Source organism: Corythoichthys intestinalis, chromosome 9, assembly GCF_030265065.1.
Source record: "Corythoichthys intestinalis isolate RoL2023-P3 chromosome 9, ASM3026506v1, whole genome shotgun sequence".
Classification (NCBI taxonomy): Eukaryota; Metazoa; Chordata; class Actinopteri; order Syngnathiformes; family Syngnathidae; genus Corythoichthys; species Corythoichthys intestinalis.
The window spans coordinates 14755645-14778437 of record NC_080403.1 but is presented as its reverse complement, the minus strand read 5'-3'; the positions used below and the strand labels follow the sequence as shown (position 1 = coordinate 14778437).

General features: G+C 38.5%; 2 protein-coding genes across 5 annotated transcripts in view; one reads left to right on the top strand and one right to left on the bottom strand.

Annotated features, from left to right (window-relative positions):
* Positions 1-2048: 2048 nt before the first annotated feature.
* Positions 2049-18710, bottom strand: ruvbl1 (RuvB-like AAA ATPase 1). The gene is made up of 11 exons (XM_057845056.1): positions 18407-18710; positions 14183-14269; positions 13963-14095; positions 12997-13148; positions 10353-10442; positions 9797-9946; positions 5942-6005; positions 5655-5853; positions 5354-5456; positions 5197-5288; positions 2049-2520 (listed from the first exon to the last, which is right to left on the bottom strand). The coding sequence occupies exons 1-11, from the start codon at positions 18545-18547 to the stop codon at positions 2361-2363; spliced, it is 1371 nt and encodes a 456-aa protein (XP_057701039.1). The 5' UTR covers positions 18548-18710; the 3' UTR covers positions 2049-2360.
* A 66-nt stretch (positions 18711-18776) lies between these two features.
* The window catches only part of eefsec (eukaryotic elongation factor, selenocysteine-tRNA-specific), a 30634-nt gene continuing 26617 nt past the window's right edge, over positions 18777-22793 (top strand). For 2 of the 4 annotated variants that reach the window (XM_057845054.1, XM_057845049.1), the window contains exons 1-2: positions 18878-19026; positions 19131-19531. In XM_057845054.1, coding sequence (XP_057701037.1) covers positions 19234-19531 — 298 coding nt within the window. In that variant the 5' untranslated portion in view covers positions 18878-19026; positions 19131-19233. Of the gene's footprint in view, positions 19027-19130; positions 19532-22793 lie in introns of all 4 variants that reach the window. The other 2 variants (XM_057845050.1, XM_057845053.1) reach the window with 2 other exon arrangements.

The following is a 22793-nucleotide window of genomic DNA, read 5'->3' as shown; positions in this document are numbered from 1 at the left end:
TTTATTTAGAAGATGTCACAGTGTTTTATTGTCTTTTCATACTAGTAAGGTATTTGACAATTATTTGGGGGGTATTAACATATCTCGAATTCTACAGTAGACATTAAGGGTGTAACGGTACGTGTTAATTGTATTGAACCGTTTCGGTATGTGGTACTCGGTTCGGAACAGAGGCGTACCGAACGAGTTTCTGACGTAATGTAACCCTTACTTTTCGAGGCTGTGAGTCGATCGGGTTACAGTTTCTTTGTGTAGATTATATTTACTCCGTCTTCTCAACTATGAGGAACAACACGGTAGGACAGTATAACCCAGAAACGTCAATGGCGTGACAACGTGGCCGCCGTGAGAACACAATAAAACGCGGGCGTTAAAGTCAGTCAGCAAATGCACACCAGTCGCAGTGCGCGTCCCAGAAGCGTCTCAACACGACGCACGCGAAAAGAATGGCAGAGTTTATTATTTGACGCAACCCTCCAGCGTCAATACTACTACCGGCGGTAGCTATGATCGGGCAGACCAGATGTCATTCGTGTAAAAATACGGTGGATCCGGTCGATTTTCAAACTAATATGCAATCGTAACCCACTTTTTGAGTCTATCAGATCTCTTCAGTGGTAGATCGGGGCACAGTTGACTTGTCTTTGTTGATTTACTGCTGTCTTCTCTGCTATAACAATAACCAACACGGCCCCGTGTTCAATACAAAACCCTCCTACCACGACAAAACAAGAAGGACCTAATATTCACATAGGAACTAAAGTTATAAAACATAAAATATACAATATAAATGAATACTACATCACATTTGTAAAATATAAACACATACCGGTAATAAAATAAATAAATTAAATTTATTAATTTCCGTGTGGCGCTTTAACTTGACTTTAACTTAAAGCTTTTGAAAACCGTTCATAAGAAAAAAAAAATCATTGAGGCATTTCATTTGTAAAATACATGTTAAAATCTTTGTCATTGGGATTGCTTTTTTCTTTAGCACAGGACTTCTTTTTTCTTCTTTCTTTCAGAAAGAAAGCTGACCAATACGCGGGGTTTGAAAGGCAAATTGTTGTTGGATTATCTTTAAATACCCGCTACTTTTTGAGCAGAATTCTAGCTTTGTATAGGCTTATGTTCCTATTGTTGAAAGCACAAATGTGTGTAATAAACAACTATCACATTTATATATTGCATTTTGTTTTCTTACTGTACCAAAAATGAACCGAACCGTGACCTCAAAACCGAGGTACGTACCGAACCGAGATTTTTCTGTACGTTACACCTCTAGTAGACAATAGACATAATAAATATTTTCTAAATAGTTATTGATGCACTTGTTCTGCTCTTCACAGAGAAAATGGGTAAAACGGCCCCATCCGTGTTCAGTGGTCTGAGGTCAGGAGGTGAGACGGTTTTGAACACACGCTCAACTCGACCCGCCAAGAAGTAGACTGAAACCACCTCACAGCACGCCTGAAGCATGATTTAACATTTTTATACATGCAATAATGCACCAAAACAAGACCTGCATCAAAAAGTCAAATGTTGGGTGTTTTTACATTTGGCTCCTTTAACCCTTTATATAATGCTGATTAAAAAAAAACCTTTAGTATTATTGGAAAAAATTAGTTTTTACTCATTTTAATTTTATAATTTCTAAGAATTAATAAAATATGCAACAGTAGTTAATCATTTAATAAAATTAGTCACTTGCCTTATAGAGTTAAGCTTTATAAGGAAGGCATTTGCAGCTGTTACAGCTAATGCATTGAATCGTATAATTTACCTCATACATTTTGCCTTGTCACATACAGTACATCTATTCACACAGTACCTCATACTTTTGCCTTGCCACTACATCCATTGACAAAGGAATACACATGTACGCATAATTACAGTACTTTAGTTCTCTAAATCCTCCCCAATTAAACAAACAAAAAAAATGGATTCATATAAAAGTGATTAATTTTTCAATTCAGAAAAGTGTTGTTTTCCTCGTATAAATTGTAGAACTGAAAAGTACAAATATTAATCCAAACATTGAAAAAGCAAAGTTGTCATCATGCCATGTTTGAATTTTATTTTATATGTTATTAATGTCAGTTTGTTCCAGGACTATTTCTTAAGAGGAATGACTGTGCATGCCAAAACACTGTAAAAATAAAAAATGCCAAATTTCTGGGAAGTATCAGATCAGATTTTTTTTTTTTATTCAAAAGTTCTAGGTCAAAAAGAATCAATAAAAGCACATTGTACTCCACCTCCTACTGGAGAAAATATCAAGATCAGGATGGAAATGAAACTAAAAAATATTCAGTATTGAAAGGAACAGTCTGTCATCTTGCCAGCAGTAGAACTTTTCATTTCATGTATTTGTGATGCTGATCTTGAAGGATTTTGGCAGAGGACTTGGCATCATAAAAGAGCTCGTTGATCTCCTCTACCTGCTCCCTCTCAACTGTTTCTTTGCCTTGAACGCGACCAAGCAGGCTGGCTGGCGTCAGCAGCTGAACAGCATACCTGGTGACAAATGGGGCATTCGGTCATTTTGCCTCAATATTGACTTTCTCCTGTTAGGTTTATGGAGCCAGCAATTAGAGAACTGTTCAATTTTCCTTGACAAAATTTATTATGCATTCTTTAAATTATAGTATATATATATATATATATATATATATATTAGGGCTGTCAAACGATTGAAATTTTTATTTGAGTTAATTACAGCTTAAAAATCAATTAATCGTAATTAATCACAATTCAAACCATCTATAAAATATGCCATATTTTTCTGTAAATTATTGTTGGAATGGAAAGATAAGACAAGATGGATATATACATTCAACATACGGTACATAGGGACTGTATTTGTTTATTATAACAATAAATCAACAAGATGGCATTAACATTATTACCATTCTGTTAAAGCGATCCATGGATAGAAAGACTTGAAGTTCTTAAAAGATAAATGTTAGTACAAGTTATAGTAATTTTACATTATAACCCCTCTTAATGTTTTTGTTTTAATAAAATTTGTAAAATTTTCAATCAAAAAGAAACTAGTAGCTCGCCATTGTTGACATCGTCGAGCGGTGACATCACAGCCGTTCTTCCACAGTGTCTATAACTACGTAAGGTAGTGATTGAAATACACCACAAGGTGTCAATGGCGAGTTTTAAGTCACTTAGAAATCAAGCCAATGAGTGTGTTTTGTCCCTCGACTGACGCCGTAGCGCCCCCATTTTTTTTTTTTGGACTGGGTCTATTGTGATTCACGTTCATTTGAGTGCTGGCTTCACAACGTATGAGACCACTGACAGTTTGTATATTGTGACTAAATATTGCCATCCAGTGTATTTGTTGAGCTAAACGAAATATTTGAATAGAGTTTGACCAAAGTCTGAGTAAGTTTTATGTGTATTCTGCATAGCTATTTTGATTTGTGTACATTATTTTTTTTGAGAGATAGGAATATTATTTTTGTTGTGCTTTCACTAAATGATACTTATGTTTGTTGTGAAGGAGTTGCCGAAGCTTATGCCAATAAACGCCTGTGTCCACTGCCTTTCTCAGCTCTCAATGTGCAAAAAAAGGCGTCATTGTAATCTGTTTGAGGCAATGCATGAGCGGGCGCATGTGTTAAATGCGTCAAATATTTTAACGAGATTTAAAAAATTACCGCCCGTTAACGCGATACATTTGACAGCACTATTTATTATCTATTTATCAAATATGTTAGTTGAGACCTATTCAGGCATGAAAATGGGTCAGGGGTTTAAAAGGGGAGAAGGGTGTTGAGGAAATATGTTTCGGCAGGGCTGTCCCAAACAACTAATTTTCTCCTGATTAGTCAGCCGACTATTTTTACGATTTGTCGACTAATGATAATAATAAAAAAAAAAATAAAAAAAATATTATTATTTAATTTTTTTTTTTTACTAATTTAGCAATGAAATTTTGGTTGATGCTTATTAATTCACAAATTTTTGGAACACATTTTGGAACACCTAAATTCTTTGCTAAAGTACAAATAAATATGTAAATAACACTAATTAATCACACATAATCGCCTTTTCAACATAAAAAAAAAATTCTTAAAAAAAAAAAAAAAGCATTATTATTATAGTATACTACTATATATAATAGTATTATAATAATTATAATATTCATTGCCAATCATATTTTTCAAAAAGCTATTCTTAGTGTAGAATCTAAATTCTGTAGTATTATAGTATTTACATCTTATAGTATTAATTCTGAAGTTTGGCGGATTAACTCCAGAAATCGTGATTTATATGAACGTGACGTGCTTTTATTTTGAAATGTTCACCGGAAGTACGTTCCCTAAACTGCTAACACACTCCGCAAAAAAGCACTTTTCGTCATTGCTTGTGGTGTCACTCATAGATTCCCCCCCCCATTTTTTCGTTTGCAAATGCTGTTAACCAGCGATTTTTAATGTTTGAAGAGTCACCTTTTAACCACAAGTTTGCGTTTTGGAGAAGACTGCCAATGTTTTATAGCAGGCTAAGGTAGGTTGTCTTTTTTCCCCTCATTAGTCTCAATGTAGCAATGCTAACGTTTACAGTGTTTAATATACATGTGTTTCCTTATTTTGTATGTCTGAACTGTAATTCTAAGGTGTGTTGATTAGCAATAAACATCTGTGAAATGAACTGGAGTCTCATATGTCATCTACACGCACGCACAAATGTATGCATGCACGCACGGTGATAAAACGCAGCTGTGAAGATTATCGCCCTCGTTTTTATTTACCTTGCGACAAATGGACTCATTGCATATCGCGACAGGCTTAGCAACTTCAATAAAACATGTCGTTAGTTAGTTAGATGAAATTACGGCCCCTCGCCCCTTAAAAATGTTCTCTTCGGATCTACACAATTCACGTAGGTCACCCTTTTTTACTTCAAAACGGCGAATTTGGTCGAAAGCCAGGTGATTTTCATGTCTGCCTATTGGTTTACCCAGATTGTTACTTATGTATTTCATTCTAATCAGGCAATTTTGGACTATTTTATGTTGCCTACAGTACATTTTGGGAACAATCATGGCTTAATTGCGTCTGGTGTGGAAGGATTTGAGAACTGACCAATCTGACTTTAACAAGTATTGTAGAAAGTCGTTCCAAAAGAGTGAACGCATCCCAGATTTTTGTCTATATAGCCTAATTATCATACCTGAGGGTGGTCTTGGAACCAATTTCTGCTAGGTGTGTAAGTGCTTCCTCACTGATAGCTAGCCCCTCGGTCTGAGCGCGGATCTTGATGATCTGCGAAGGAAAAAGATCCTTATTAGTGCCAAAACCCAGATAGACGGGCCACCGTTGCCTCTGACCTGTTTCATTTCCTGTGGCGTGTACAACATGGTGCGAATTATCATGACTCTATCCAGTAGGTCCAGCGGAATCCCATGTGGTGAGCTGATGTCTTCAGTTCCCCTGAAAACCAAACGCAAGACAAAGAATGTTGAAAAAAAAAACAAAAACAAACAAAAAGCTTCTACTTTGCCCTTTCTTTCACGGCACAGTACAGTGGTATACCGCTAACAAATTTACCTTCATTTTTAGTTTTCTCTGGAACCTATTCTAAGCTATTCACTGAAAGCTTTCTAGTTACAACTTGACGAAATGTTCAACCTGATGAGACAGTTTCCCCTGTTGGAGGCAAACACAACAATGGGGGCGATGGTGCTCTCTAGCGCACGGTGGAGGTATGTGAAGCACTCGATGTCCAGCATGTGGACCTCATCCACAAACAATACGCCAGGCACCAGCTCGGCCACGCCCTGGTCAATGTAGCGGTTCACCACCTTGTTGATCTCCGCTCTGAGTTTATCTAGGGGAAGAAAAGACATGAAAGGATGGTGTGTCAACACAACTAAAAATGTAGATGCAGACACAAGAGTTGACAGCGCTGTGGCAACCTGTGATTTCTGTCTTTTTGGGCTTCATCAGCTGTCCCATCATTGAAAGAATGTCCTGGCCTCCCTGTAACAGTAAGAAACAAAACTATGCAAACAGCGTTGCTTTCTTTAAGACTTTATAAGGCAAATAACTATTTTTGGTGACTTAAAAAAAGAAAAAATTCATAAAGACTTGGCGTTTACATACATGAACATCAACATGGGTCACGTAGGCCACACTATTAAAGTTTTGTAAACAAGTGTGGCCTACATAATGCAAAATGTGATGTTCACATATGTGGATGTAAAAGCTCAATGATTTGTAATAGAGATGTCCGATCACATCATTTTCAAAGTATCAGAATCGGCAAAAAAATATCGGCCATGCCCTTTTTTAATATATATATATTTTTTAATTAAATCGTTTTCTAAATGTATTTAACGTTACAGACATAATATGTTACACTCAGCCAGAATTTTTAGTTTAGGCTTATGGTACCAATAATGGCGGTGATTAATTTTAAAAAAATCTATCACGTTAAATATTTCACGCAATTAATGCATGCGTTGCACAACCCACTCACACATTGTCACGCTCAATCTGTAATGCCGCTGTTTTACCCATTTAGAGAGATACAGTGCCTTGCAAAAGTATTCGGCCCCCTTGAACCTTGCAACCTTTCGCCACATTTCAGGCTTCAAACATAAAGATATAAAATTTTAATTTTTTGTCAAGAATCAACAACAAGTGGGACACAATCGTGAAATGGAACAAAATTTATTGGATAATTTAAACTTTTTTAACAAATAAAAAACTGAAAAGTGGGGCGTGCAATATTATTCGGCCCCCTTGCGTTAATACTTTGTAGTGCCACCTTTTGCTCCAATTACAGCTGCAAGTCGCTTGGGGTATGTTTCTATCAGTTTTGCGCATCGAGAGACTGACATTCTTGCCCATTCTTCCTTGCAAAACAGCTCGAGCTCAGTGAGGTTGGATGGAGAGTTTGTGACAGCAGTCTTCAGCTCTTTCCACAGATTCTCGATTGGATTCAGGTCTGGACTTTGACTTGGCCATTCCAACACCTGGATACGTTTATTTTTGAACCATTCCATTGTAGATTTGGCTTTGTTTTGGATCATTGTCCTGTTGGAAGATAAATCTCCGTCCCAGTCTCAGGTCTTGTGCAGATACCAACAGGTTTTCTTCCAGAATGTTCCTGTATTTGGCTGCATCCATCTTCCCGTCAATTTTAACCATCTTCCCTGTCCCTGCTGAAGAAAAGCAGGCCCAAACCATGATGCTGCCACCACCATGTTTGACAGTGGGGATGGTGTGTTCAGGGTGATGAGCTGTGCTGCTTTTACGCCAAACATATCGTTTTGCATTGTGGCCAAAAAGTTCAATTTTGGTTTCATCTGACCAGAGCACCTTCTTCCACATGTTTGGTGTGTCTCCCAGGTGGCTTGTGGCAAACTTTAAACGAGACTTTTTATGGATATCTTTGAGGAATGGCTTTCTTCTTGCCACTCTTCCATAAAGGCCAGATTTGTGCAGTGTACGACTGATTGTTGTCCTATGGACAGACTCTCCCACCTCAGCTGTAGATCTCTGCAGTTCATCCAGAGTGATCATGGGCCTCTTGGCTGCATCTCTGATCAGTTTTCTCCTTGTTTGAGAAGAATGTTTAGAAGGACGGCCGGGTCTTGGTAGATTTGCAGTGGTCTGATGCTCCTTCCATTTCAATATGATGTGCTCCTTGAGATGTTTAAAGCTTGGGAAATCTTTTTGTATCCAAATCCGGCTTTAAACTTCTCCACAACAGTATCTCGGACCTGCCTGGTGTGTTCCTTGATTTTCATAATGCTCTCTGCACTTTAAACAGAACCCTGAAACTATCACAGAGCAGGTGCATTTATACGGAGACTTGATTACACACAGGTGGATTCTATTTATCATCATCGGTCATTTAGGACAACATTGGATCATTCAGAGATCCTCACTGAACTTCTGGAGTGAGTTTGCTGCACTGAAAGTAAAGGGGCCGAATAATATTGCACGCCCCACTTTTCAGTTTTTTATTTGTTAAAAAAGTTTAAATTATCCAATAAATGTTGTTCCACTTCACGATTGTGTCCCACTTGTTGTTGATTCTTGACAAAAAAAATTAAATTTCATATCTTTATGTTTGAAACCTGAAATGTGGCTAAAGGTTGCAAGATTCAAGGGGGCCTAATACTTTTGCAAGGCGCTGTAAATGGCAGGGTAAAATGAGTAAATTTTGACAGCCTTTGGATCCTTTATAATAGGCTAAAGCCTTACAATCCCTCTCCCTACGATTAGAAATATCATGGGAAGCAATGTGGGGAAGCAAGGCAGCAATTGATCTTTTTCTTAACCCCTTATGTTATTTCCCAACGCAGAGAAGATATATCAATTGGTAGCACAACGCACAGTCATGGTTCCACTTCCCATCATGCATTTGGGTTGAATGGCTGCAGTATCATTTACTGAAAGCTCAACAAATACACTAGATGGCAATATTTAGTCACAATATAAAAAGTCACAAGTCTTTCTATCCGTGGATCCCTCTCACAGAAAGAATGTTAATAATGTAAATGCCATCTTGAGGATTTATTGTCATAATAAACAAATACAGTACTTATGTACTGTATGTTGAATGTATATAATCGTCCCGAGTTTTATTCATTTTTTTCTTAATGCATTGCCAAAATACATATGATCGGGAAAAATTATCGGGAATGATTGGAATTGAATCGGGAGCAAAAAAAAAAGCAATCGGATTGGGAAATATCGGGATCGGCAGATACTCAAACTAAAACGATCGGGATCTGATCGGGAGCAAAAAAACATGATCGGAACAACCCTAATTTGTAATTGTTAATGATTTAATGTACGGTATTTATTAAAAAAAATATGTTAGTAAATTTCTAATGAATAAATAAAATTATCAATTTAAAAAACGTAATTGAAACAAAATTTAAAGGCAGGAAAAAACTTTTTTTTTTTAAACTCATTGCTTGCAATTTTTCAATGTTGGACATCCAATTCATTTAAACAGGGACGACTGGTTATGAATTAGGGCTGCAACTAACAATTATTTTCATAATCAATTAATCTGACAATGAGGTCAGTTTTTTTCTATTACCTTCACAATTTACCTTGAATTTGTTTTAGGCATGTTGTAAGTAACAATGAAGACAAAATGGATGACTATTTCCCTCAAAAAAATTATCTTATTACAGCTTCATGACTTAACTGTAGTCTACAAATGTGTCAACTATCAAATTTGTTGGAAACTAATCTATTAATCAATTTAATTGATTAGTTTTGCAGCCTTATTAAGAAGCTAGTTAAGACAGCAAGATGTCCGAAAATTGGCAAAAATGTGAATTGTTATTTTCCAAAGTTAAAGCAAATTACTGTTCATGTCCTACTTTGACTTAACAAAAATGTAATGAAGAAATCTGATCATATTTACAACTAAGAAGTTATAAAATCAATATATTTCAAAAATTTAGACAACTTTAAGGTAAAGAAGCTTCTAAACGATTAATTGGTTATAAAAATAGTTGTCGATCAATTAACTGCCCGTAGTTAGCAGGGATAGGCTCAGCACCTCTGCGACCCTCGTGAGGAGAAAGCGGCATGGAAAATGAATGAAGGATTAATCGATTACCTGTTGCACCTCTATTATGAATGCTCATATTTCATTGACATTGACGTCGGTAAATGTCCAATCCACTTAGCAGTGATCATTCAATGCCACCTTCTCTTAGTAAAAATGGATTGGACGTCTAACACCGTCAACAGCAGCCAACAAGGACAGCTTTATGAAATGTATATTTTTTTTTTACCTGCGGTCTGGCATTTGCCACGTCGAGGTCATGCAGCGTGACATCTTGGACGATCTCCTTCTTTTTGTGCACATCTCCCTTCGGCAGCGGCACATACTCCTCAGCCTCCAGGTCAAACTCTGTGGCAAAGGTGTCACAGCGACCTTGTCTCTAAGAAGACACAAGGTGCATAATGAGTCCTGTGTATTAATGAAAAAAAAATCAATAGTAGAGCAGGTGGGCCAGGTGATTGGCAGACAGAGCAAGTGCTTTGAGAGAGGCCTGTCAACAAGTAACATGTGTGGCACCCCCCTCCCCTTATTTGGCCACAAGGCCACCTGCACCGATTAAAGGAACCATCATCGCCATCTTTCAACAGAGGCCGCAAAAGTCACTGCAGGAACGGAGGCATTTCGGATGATGGCGAGATAGCAGGAAGAAAAAGCTTTTCTGAACACTCAGAAGGGAAGCAGAGATTGTCATGCTGAGTGGAGAAGGATGAAAGGCTAGACAAAAGCTCTTCAATGAAATGAATGAATCTATTGTATTGAACAGGTTGACACACAACGTGTGATACCTTGACAGCACCACTGTTGGCTTCAATGTAGATGACGTCTCCCACCTCCACGCGCTCCTTCTGCAGACTCTCGTAAATGCTGGGGTCCAACTATGGAACACAAATAATAATAATGTGGATTGGAACAACCGGGGTTGACAAAATCTTTGTTCTCCTGGGCCACATTTTATCTTTAAAATGGAAATATGGACTAGGTCAGGGGTCGGCAATCCAAAATGTTGAAAGCCATATTGGACCAAAAAACAAAAATGTTTGGAGCCGCAAAAAATTAAAAGCCTTAAGTAAGCCTAATAATGAAGGCAACATATTCTGTATGTATCTGTATTAGCTATGTTAGCCTACTATCAAAATGACTAAGTTGGCTAAAAATACATATGAGCCTTCATCATTTACCGGTAATGTTTTTTTCCCTGCAGTGCATCCAACGCACGTGACTACTCTGTTGTATGATGCCACCTCAAGTTTAACTTCATTACAATATTAATGACTTGCTTCATTGCTTTTATGAAATTATAGAAATGCAATAAAGAAATATTTAGAAAAATATTTTGAGGTTTCGAAAAACTTCAAAATGGAACGTGCATAATATGCCCCTTATCTGGGCATGTCTTTGATTTAATTTTTTTTTTTTTTTTATCATCTTGGTTTTGTTTTTGAAGTCTGCAAATAGGTGTTCTGATATGTTGATGAACGTCTCCTTCATGTACTCACCATCTCTGAACGGTTTTCCACGCTTTATTATCTCCCGGTGTAGGTACACTATCACTCACCCTCATTATCCCCTCAGGTAGCCTGCGCTTGACAGTGACGTTTTGTTATTCTCGCTATATGATTGGCCGAAGAGTCGAAAAGCTCTCCAATAAAATGCCTGTTTAATAATGGTCCGGTTGCTCTTGAATGCCTATTTAAAAATGCGTATGTAAAACAATTGATGATATCGCACACAGAGAGTATTGTTAACAACTGTTAAAGTTATATAAAAGAGCAAACCTGTGTGCACACATCTGTCTTTCTCGAATGTGGGCTTTTCAGCCCTTGGGACATTTTGAGGAGAAAGTCCTGATGCTGCATTCTCCTGCCTTTAAGTAGTGGAAAATTTCCTCATATAAATCGTCCATGGTTATAGAAAAATAGAACCCAGCAGTTCGTGCAAGCATTGTTGTGACCGCCGTTTCATTTTTAAACATGCATTTTATGGGAGAGCATTTCGACTCTTCGCCCAATCATATAGGGAGAATAACGGGACGTCACTTGCGTCACTGTCAAGCACAGTGAAGCGTGTGTCGCAGGCTATGATGCAAATCTTCGTTGACAGAAATGTTGACATTTAATATTTATTCTATACATTTTTACAGCATTGGAAAACATAAAGAATGTTTGAGTCATTGTTGTACTTCTACAGAAACCATATCAAAACAAAAAATATATTTCCCTCAACCATTTTTTTCCATTTTCAAACATTTTTGAAAATGCTCCAGGGAGCCACTAGGGCAGCGCTAAAGAGCCACATGGGGCTCTCAAAACATGGGTTGCCGACCCCCGGACTAGTTCATTTGTTCTAGATGAGGTATTTAAAAGCTCTAAGTATAACTGTACTTTTTTGTAAGTGACCTTTCTCAAACTCTGCCTCTTAGATGGCCATCGACCAATCATACGTCCTAGAGACTGTTGTTAAGGGAGCATGCTCCAACAAAGCCTCGGAGCCTCATTTTCTAATTGACTGATTTGGTGGTTCAGAGATCGCGAACTGCCATAAAACTTTACGAAAAACGAAAGGGATCAACATCCTCCAGATGTCCAAAATGGTGAAGCGATGCGCCTATGGAATTCGGATTGGGCACAAGGTACCCCAGGAGTAAATCCGTGAGAAACAAGTTCTTTCTCCCCCCCCCCAAAAAAAAACAACAGGATCCAATGGATAAACAATCCGGACGTAGGGGGATACCCCTAGCTAAATGTGTCCAAAGTAAGCATACAGACGTGTTCTCTTAAAGTCGAATTAAGATAACGATGGAGATTAACTAGGGAGCTGTCTTGCCTAACTTGCACGTAGAGGCAAGAACATTCACAAAACTGGATATCAAAATTGTAGTTACTGTTATTGAATATTATATTTTCAGGATATTCTAAATTAGATTAGATTCTCGAATTAGATTCTAGGATTACTCTTTGCTATAATGTTTAAGTATAGCTATTCCATTAGATAAGTTAGTTAACTTCATGTCTATGTCTGCAGTCCATCCATGAGTTTCACAATTGCCATCAGTAACTCTATAAACTGCAGTAAAATTAATCATCCGAGTCCTGTAGCCATAAAACTCAAACAAAATATTTCTGAGGTCATTGCGCAACCAGAATTTATACATTAGGCACACTGGATTATAGTGTTTACTGTCAATTTTCAGGCCACCAGACTTTTGATACGGTATCATTGACATAAAAATGTGACTTTCCCTATTCGCAATACCACACACACTTTTGATACGGTATCATTGACATAAAAATGTGACTTTCCCTATTCGCAATACCACACACACTTTTGATACGGAATCATTGACATAAAAATGTGACTTTCCCTATTCGCAATACCACACACTACAAAAATGAGGTTTGTTCCACATAAATAAAATCTTTCGTGTCAGACCTTGAGTTGTTTAGTACCCTTGCCCGTCCTCAGACCAATGATGACGTGGCTGATGGTCTTTCCGTACCCCCCCATCGGGTTTTCTGTCTCGCAGGGCGTCAGCTCGGTCACCTCGCCCTCGTAGACCTCTTTTGTCTCTTTGATGCGCAGCCCTAAAAGGTGAGTTGACGCCAAAATCATACACGTTGAGCACAATACAGTAAATCGGGTCTTTGTCTTCTAAAGGAAACCATTCGGCTGGGTCCCCTCAGATATTGCTACGTGCACATGCACATGAACATTCCTGGCAATCATTCCTGAATCCTGAGTAACCCCTGTTCTGCATTAATGCAGCATGACGGGGAACTCACAGGTGTCTGACGCTCTATGGTTCAGATCAGAGAGCATGAGACACGGACTGTGCGTCGGGGCGCTCTAATTAGCATGGTGGTGACAAGTTTCAAAGAATCTCAGATCAGGTTCGAGTGAAGGAGCAGCGGTGCTCTCCATCTACAAAAGGCCTATTTCCTTCCCTATGACAGGTGCCATCAGCAGAAGTTGTAGGTTCCATTCCCCGCCCCAGTGACCTTGTCCAAGTATCCTTGAGCAAGATTCTGAACCCCACGTTGCCCCTGATACTGCGTCATCAGTAGGTAAATGACAATAATATGGATAGTGTCAAAGCGGTTTGAAGGTGGAAAGGCGCTATATAAGTAAGTGTAAGTCCATTTAACTATATAATGATGTCTGCGTTTTTGTATAATCCAACTACATATTCAATTTAGTAGTTTATGATGTCAAAATTACTTCTGAAAATGTTAACAAAAACAATATAGTGAAACACTTTTGCATAGTATTGTACATGAAAGACCTCACTGCTGATCTTCATTTTTTTCCTAATCTTATCATGTGCATATGTGTTTTCTCCTGTTGATTTTGTGTTTGCCATGTCAGCGATGGATATAACAAATAAAGAGCTCCTCTCACCAATTGCCCTCCTGAAGTTCTCCATCAGGACTTCTGTCTTTTTAATCTCTGACGAGTAGACCTCACTGCCCACCATTGGGCAGAAAGGCACCTTGTTGCCCAGCTCCTGTGCTATGGCTAAAGCTAGGGCCGTCTGCAAGTGGAAACCCCAACATGTGAGACTGAGGAATAAAAAAAAAAAAAAAAAAAAGCAGGAGACTGACACAAGACTGGACGCTACCTTTCCAGTACCAGGTGGCCCGGCGAGCAAAACTGCCCTTCCTGCCATCTTCTTGGAACGGATGAGCTCTACAATGATGCCACATGCCTGAAAGGAAATAAAAGAAACACGTGAATTCAAATCGAGACATTGGATCATGATGTTCCCTGATTAGGTATTAGACAGCCTGGGTGTCCTAACAGTTGCAATTTCCCTTTAACCCTTTCTTGCACGTTTTTTTTTTTTTTTTTTTTTTTTAATAATTTTTTTATTTTGACGTTCACATAGGAAAAGGGGTCACAAATCTGCGGCCCAATATTTTACACCCCCATTTGACATCCAATTGTAGTACAGTATTAGTGTCACCTGAACGTATTTTGCGATGGGTAATAAAAAAATATATATACAGTATATAATGATTTCAAATGAGTAAATTACCTGAAGGATCCATTTTGTAATAATATAAGCAATTCTAAATAAAATAAAAATAAAATAAAAATAATGATTAATAACACCACTAATTGATAACATTATTATTATATTATAAAATAAATGAAAACAAATTGTAATGAATTGGAGAAGACATTAATTCAAATAAGTGTGGCCCGTGTGTATTTTGAGAGAAATTTATATATATTTATATATATATGTATATATATATATTTATACACTCACCGGCCACTTTATTAGGTACACCTGTCCAACTGGTCGTTAACATTTAATTTCTAATCAGCCAATCACATGGCGGCAACTCAGTCCATTTAGGCATGTAGACATGGTTTAAGACAATCTGCTGCAGTTCAAACCGAGCATCAGTATGGGGAAGAATATGATTTGAGTGACTTTGAATGTGGCGCGGTTGTTGGTGCCAAAAGGGCTGCTCTGAGTATTTCAGAAACTGCTGATGTGTTGGGATTTTCACGCACAATCATCTCTAGGGTTTACAGAGAATGGTCCGAAAAAGAAAAAATATCCAGTGAGCGGCAGTTCTGTGGGCGGAAATGCCTTTGTTGATGCCAGAGGTCAGAGAAGAATGGCCAGACTGGTTCGAGCTGATAGAAAGGCAACAGTGACTCAAATAACCACCTGTTACAACCAAGGTAGGCAGAAGAGCATCTCTGAACACACAGTATGTCAAACTTTGAGGCAGATGGGCTACAGCAGCAGAAAACCACGCCGGGTGCCACTCCTTTCAGCTAAGAACAGGAAACTGAGGCTACAATTTGCACAAGCTCATCGAAATTGGACAATAGAAGATTGGAAAAATGTTGCCTGCTGTGATGAGTCTTGATTTCTGCTGCAACATTCGGATGGTAGCGTCAGTATTTGGCGTCAACAACATGAAAGCATGGATCCATCCTGCCTTGTATCAACGGTTCAGGCTGGTGGTGGTGATGTAATGGTGTAGGGGAATATTTTCTTGGCACTCTTTGGGCCCCTTGGTACCAATTGAGCATCGTTGGAATGCCACAGCCTACCTCCACAGCCTACCTGAGTATTGTTGCTGACCATGTCCATCCCTTTATGACCACAATGTACCCAACTTCTGATGGCTACTTTCAGCAGGATAATGCGCCATGTCATAAAGCTGGAATCATCTTAGACTGGTTTCTTGAACATGACAATGAGTTCACTGTACTCAAATGGCCTCCACAGTCACCAGATCTCAATCCAATAGAGCATCTTTGGGATGTGGTGGAACGAGAGATTCGCATCATGGATAAGCAGCCGACAAATCTGCACCAACGGTGTGATGCCATCATGTCAATATGGACCAAACTCTCTGAGGAATGCTTCCAGCACCTTGTTGAATCTATGCCACGAAGAATTGAGGCAGTTCTGAAGGCAAAAAGGGGTCCAACCCGTTACTAGCATGGTGTACCTAATAAAGTGGCCGGTGAGTGTATGTATGTGTATATGTATATATATATATATATATATATAAAATATAGTTTTGTTTTCTTTTTTTTTTTTTTTTTTTATGAATCAATTGTGGCCTCACATAACGTTTTGGCTGCCATTGAGGGCAATCAGAGGTGTGTAGAGTAGCCAAAAATTTTACTTAAGTAAGAGTAGCGTTACTTCAGAATAGTATTACTCAAGTCAAAGTATAACTAGTCATCCAAAAAATGCACTCAATTACAAGCAAAAAAGTACTTGGTGAAATGAATACTCAAGTAATGAGTAACACTGTGAGTAACTGCTTACATTTTTTATTTTATTATTTTTTTAAACAATGGTATTTTTTCCAATTACAACGTTATCTATATGAACTGTTGTTATAATGATACTGTACAATAACCCATTTCATAACAATATTAAGCCAAAGAAATACAAAAAAAAAAAAAATTTGAATTTCGGTGAAAGAAAAAAAAAAAAATGACAGAAATGAAGCATTATTCGTCCAAAGAGCATGAGTGCCCTCTAGTGCGGAAAATAGTTTCCAGTTGTAATACAGTTCCTATGAAATTAAAAGAATCATATCTCCAGTTTTCCGTGGTGAATCCGTACCGAATAAAAACATGGAGAGAGGTTAAAATCCGCGCTTTCGAGTCATGTTGAGGGCGGCGCTTTGTATTAAATGCTTCATTTTTTACGGTGCTTTAGAGACGCCACGTGAATGAACAAGCTGGCGTGATCATAGAACGGCAAGCTTGTGTCTGATTGGTATAATGGAGTCATGAAATTATTGTTGCGATGTCTCATTGATGAAATTGGTAGAGCTACTCTTGGCATCGCTGGCAATAAAAAAATAATTAAATCTAATATGTAGAATAAAGAGGAAAAATGTAACGAATCTTGTGCGGCCCAAAGTAGTGGAGTAAGAGTAGCGTTTTTTTTCTTCACAAATCTACTCAAGTAAAATTAAAAAGTGGGGCTTAGTAAAACTACTCTTAGGAGTGGGAACCTCTTGGTACATCACTATACGATACGATTTGCGATACAAAGCTCACGATAAGGATGATCTGACGATATAGCGATACAACGATTTTCGATACATTGGTCAGGAAATCCTTCTAGGATATTCTACAAAAAAAACTAATAAACAGAAAAAGAAGCTTCTGCTATGAATTGGAATGAGTTTATCACTTGTAAACGTCCAATCCATTTGAAGTGGGAGGGATGGCAGTGAATAAACGAATGTTCATTCATGCTGACGGATTGAACGTCTATGGCCGTCAGTGGCAGCCATTGCCAGGCAATGAGTAATTTTTGGCCATTTAAGGTCATCTACCTGTTGATTTTCAGTTACTTCCTGTTGATTTTGGGGTATTTTATAGGCCACTTGCTGTTTTTGTTTGCGTTACAGAACAGAAAGTGACCTGGGAATCACCCAAATGAATAAGCAGTGACTCAAACTCAACAGGAAATGACCTGTAAATGCCCTAAAATGAAAAGCAAGTGTCCTGTAAATGCCCCGAAAATCGGACCAAATTACTGTGAATGCTCTGCTCTCGTTCCCAGTCTAAATGGATTGGGCGTCGAGCACCGTCTATGGCAGCCTTTTTCTTTTTAATTGACACCTTTTAAAAACAGTATCTCGATTCTTGACAGGAGCGTATCGATAACCTTTTGGGATACAAAGTATCACGATATATCACCATTTCGATATTTTGTTACACCCCTACTTAGAAGTACATTTTTACACAAAGTTACTCAAGTAAATGTAACGGAGTAAATGTAACGCTTTACTACCCACCTCTGACGGCAATAGACGTCCAATCTAATTTTAACTGGGAAGGGCTGGAAGCAATCCCTCCCAGTTGAAAAGGATTGGGCATTCGATCGCTTCCAGCGTTTCCCAGTTAAAATAGATTGCACATCTATTGTCGTCAATTGGTGTTTTCGATATCAATGTCATTCTTTTACTAACTACCACAACACATACTGTCACTTGGCTTGGCTGGCAGTGAATGAGTTACACTAATGATAACTTTACAGTAGCTGTCCACTGTACTGACCAACGTTCCTGAAAAGGTTGATTGAGCTTAAAATAATATTTATGATGTACAAATAATGTATCTTCGGTCATCTATTTATATCATTCTACCACATCATATCTTACTGTGTACTATACTATAGCTGACTACACGTAAAAAGTGTGAAACAGCGACTCCACGGGCTAGCACGTTTAGCTTAAAAGTACACAAAGGACATTCAAACACACATGTCCGTCGTTTTGTGAATGTTTTCGTCAAAGTGATTATTCACATAGTAAAAGAATATCATCTCGACAACATTTACCTCTCTGGCGGCTTCTTGGCCGACTAACCCGCATGCTGCTTGTTTGGCGTTCCCGGCCTCGTCCAAGCCTAGTCCTTTAACGTGACTGTGCGAGGCGATCCGCTGAGTTTTCGTGGTGCTCTTCACCTCTTCGATCTTCATGGTTCTTTATGTAGGTGTGTCGCGAAACCGTAACTTCAACCAAAGGTGCAGAAGTAGTCACTTGTGTTTCGATGAACTCGGTAGCGCGCCCAGTCGCCGCCGAAACTCAAAACACAGGAGGAATGGTTTCCATGTGAGGTTACTATGGAAAATAGCGGAAGTGTTACCTCGAAGCCCCGCCTGATTTGTTTTTTAAGCAAGGCAATTGGATAGAAATAGTGCAAGTAGAATTGTAGTTGGCTGTACCTCCGTTCAATCGTTGCTATAGCAGGAAATCCGACCCTTATAGTTTTCATTTCCGCTTGTGTTGAAGTTGAGGAAGTGGAAACTACTAGAGTCTTATGCATGTGAGTTTAACATCTTGCAAACAACTGTTTGTATACGGGGAATATCGTAAAAATAATTTAGCGGATCTTCGGGCTCCCTTTTATACCAACGAAGGGACAAAACGTTTTTGCTAGCTTTTGAAAACAACTAAGGTATCCAACTAAACATTGACTACACGTAAAAGTAATGCTTAAAGATGCTTCGTATGTGTTGGAATGATGAAATGATAAGAAATTAGGTGTATTTCTGTTTCTAGTAGTGTCTGGCAGTGCCAGATCGCTTCCTGCTTCTGAGGACCTGGTTCCATGGTCCGAAGAGATACTGCCAGACTCGATTACTTCACGTGACAGCTCGTCAACATGGCTGACAACAGAACTTCAACTCTGAATTTCAACATTGGAGTCCTCGGACATGTGGACAGCGGCAAGACTTCGCTGGCTCGGGCATTGAGCAGCACCGCGTCCACGGCTGCTTTCGACAAGAACCCTCAGTCTAGAGAGAGAGGCATCACCCTGGACCTCGGCTTCTCTTCCTTCAGCGTGGAAATCCCAGGTCAGCTGCGGGAGAGTGGAGACCACCAACAGCAGTATGAAAATCTACAGTTCACCCTGGTAGACTGCCCTGGACATGCTTCTCTCATTCGGACCATTATTGGAGGTGAGACAGAAATGTCTGATGTCCTAAAGAGCACTGTCAGAAGCGCCGACATGCATTAACTCTAGAGCTGGGAATCTTTGGGCACCTAACGATTCGATTACGATTACGATTCAGAGGCTCCGATTCGATTATAAAACGATTATTGATGCACCCCACTCCTTTTATTTTTTTATTTTATTTTTTTTGTTTTTTTTTAAATTTGTTTTGTACATTAGTTCCAAAATTGTTCAAAAATCCTCTCAGACTAAACCAAACTACTATTTCAGTATCAAGTTAACATATAGCAGTAAACAAATATACAAAAATAACAGTAAATAAAAAAACTCCAGTCCCCATTCTATATCAGCAGCTTTAAACTACTTTCAATTAATTTAATGTTGTGAATCAACCGTTAAAGTTGTTAAAATTGCTCCTGTTATTCCATAATTTCTCTTTTGTCTACTTTCAACATGTGAAAGTTTTAAAACTATTTTAAAGATAGATTCAAGTCAATATTTTACCGATTTAGGAGTATTTTAGATAAAAAGTTAATTAGGTTCGCTTGGAAGGTTCGCAACAACAGCCTTGCAGGGAAGTGTACTGCTTTAAGATGGCGGCCGTTACTAACGCCCGCATCTAGTTTTTTGTAGATGTGCTGGTAACGATACCGAAGCTATAATGCATCTAGTCCTATATAAATGATATCTACCGTAACATAATGTGGCTTGTAGCAGCTTTTCGGCAGCAGTCAGGTACGTTGTTGTTGTTGTTTTTTTTTTTTATCTCGTGGCATGAGTTGAGCTAGAGCCGTGAGTTGAGCATTGGCGTTACCCGAGGGGCCGGGTAATGAGAAGCATGATGTTTAACTACTCTCGCTCCGTCCCTAATTGCGTACCGAAGACCGCGCGGCGCGCTGAGTGTGTCGTACTTCTGCTTTACTTGGCATATTTCAATAATCGGAATTTGGATGTTTGTGAATCGTTCTCGAATCTTCCACGGCCGAATCGCGAATAATCTAAGAATCGGAAATTTTGCACACCTCTAATTAACTCATTGTCAGTACTGCACGTAACACGTTACATTTGCTCATTAATATTCATGACGTTAGCAACTGTTGCTAGGGGGGTCAAGCTCACGTTTGTCCCTCATGCTAGATGCATGTAAATAGTGTACGAACGAGATGTTTACAGAGCTAAACCTACCAATTCTGTCCGAAAATGAGGTCCCTGGTGCCAAATTCACTGGTAAAGATGTGGAAGAACATACAAATGTTCAGTTAAAGAGATGGCTTGAGTGTCGAGGGCTGAAAAAGACGGGGAAAAAGAGCCGACCTGATCATGAGGTAGCTTTTTATATCGACACCTTTTTCTTGTGTGCATTGCCTTACGCCACTGACAAAGGCATTCTCCTGTTTCAACAAGCTATCCTTTACCACCATATGCCCTGTCGTTCTTATACATTATATCCTCTGTTTGTCTTACGTCTCTGACTGTTCTTGGGGGTCATTTATATTGCTATTTTTGTGTAGCGATCAGAAATGCCACTTAGTGACAGCCAACAAACGCGTTTAATTTTTTCATTAATAACAAATCTTAATTCTATTAATTTATTTCCACTTCCAACTTACTAAGGTTATTTCTGTACAACAGAAAAGGTAAATCTGTTAAATCTAGAGCCTACCTGCAGGCTTACTATACAAAAAGACCAAGGCAAACATGGCTAATTTATTTAAACATGCATATTTTAGAAAAATAGGCCTATATGACTGTGATATATAAATAGAATTTTAATTTTTTTCAGGTCATTCATTGTCAGACAGAAGCCGCACGGCAAAATGCCACGCTAAAAAATAAGTAAAAATATCCAAATGGCTTACCTTTCGGGGCAGGATCTGTAGGACCATGGCCCCCAACAAAATGTTTACTGCATATGAAGGTGAGTGGCTTCACCTTGCTGGTGTTAAACTCGTCTTTTGGACGTCTGCACCAGTTATTGCGTTGTTCACAGTTTTTCCCTCCGAGTGTTTTGGCTTTGGGAAACATATGAAGGAAACATCCTTCATATGTGGACAGTCGTAATGTCTAGAGTTGTTCCTACAAGTTCCATAACAGCAGTGTTTAATCGGCATGTTCTTTTTTGAAAGCTTACCGGCAGAAAACAACCAGTAATAGCATTGGTTGTATGCAAGCGCGCTTATATGTTGATCCCCTTCTGGTTTACGATGGTGACGTCACGCAGCCTTGTGGTCTACTAATAGCATTCGTGCAGTACACTGTTGGGAGGACTGGCATTCAGTTATCAGGGCTGGCAGTGATTATTTGCAGTCAAACTGTTTTATATACAACTTTGATGACAAACGCACTTCATTGTACACATCTAGACATCATTGCTGATAAAGGCTCTGAAGAAGAGCAAAAGGCTTACCTGTAAATACGGCGTTTTCAGTGGAGTTCGTTCGAGGTGATTCGCTGTCTTCCTGGTCAACCATGAACACAGCTATTTTTTGACAATAACTCCCGCTCATCCATCATTCAATCATATTTCCCCGTCAATCCAAAATCAACTGCTTGTCAAGATTAGTTCATCAACTATAAAACAATGTTAACCCAACCATGGCCTGACATACCATAGGACAACATTGTTTACACGTCACAGTCAGGTGTCATCGGTATTTGCAACGTTGATTGAACATTGTTCATGGTCGAAAATTTCAATGTCAACCATACTGATGATTTTGATGGAAAATCAACGTTTATTTAACGTCAGTCTGCTGTTTGGGTTGCTTTCCTCATTGTACGATTTGAGATATAAGGCTCACGATGTCTTATCTCACAATAATAGCAATCTATTTTAAAAAATGTTCATATTTGTCATTTACACTTTAGCATATTTCAGCACAACATTTCTGTTTCCCTTTCATGCACAAATCATGATTTTTATTTTAAAAAAAAAAAAAAAAACTTACAGGGCATTTCATTTAATTCCTTGACTGTAATGAACTTTTTAAAAAAGACTTTTTTTTCCTTCTCGATATCGGATCGCGACAGATTCTCAAACTCTTGACTCGGGTACAAAAATATGCAATTAGGACATCCCTAATTTTTATAATCATGAATACATTTTTAAAATACTACAATGTCAATAAAAACTAATGAAATTACAATGAATAAAAGCAGAAATACACACTGATTACAGCCCCAATTAACGCACTTAACATTTGTTTGTTTTTTTTGCTCATAACGTTTAACTTAATGCATGCCATTGATGGTGATAGATGTCCAAA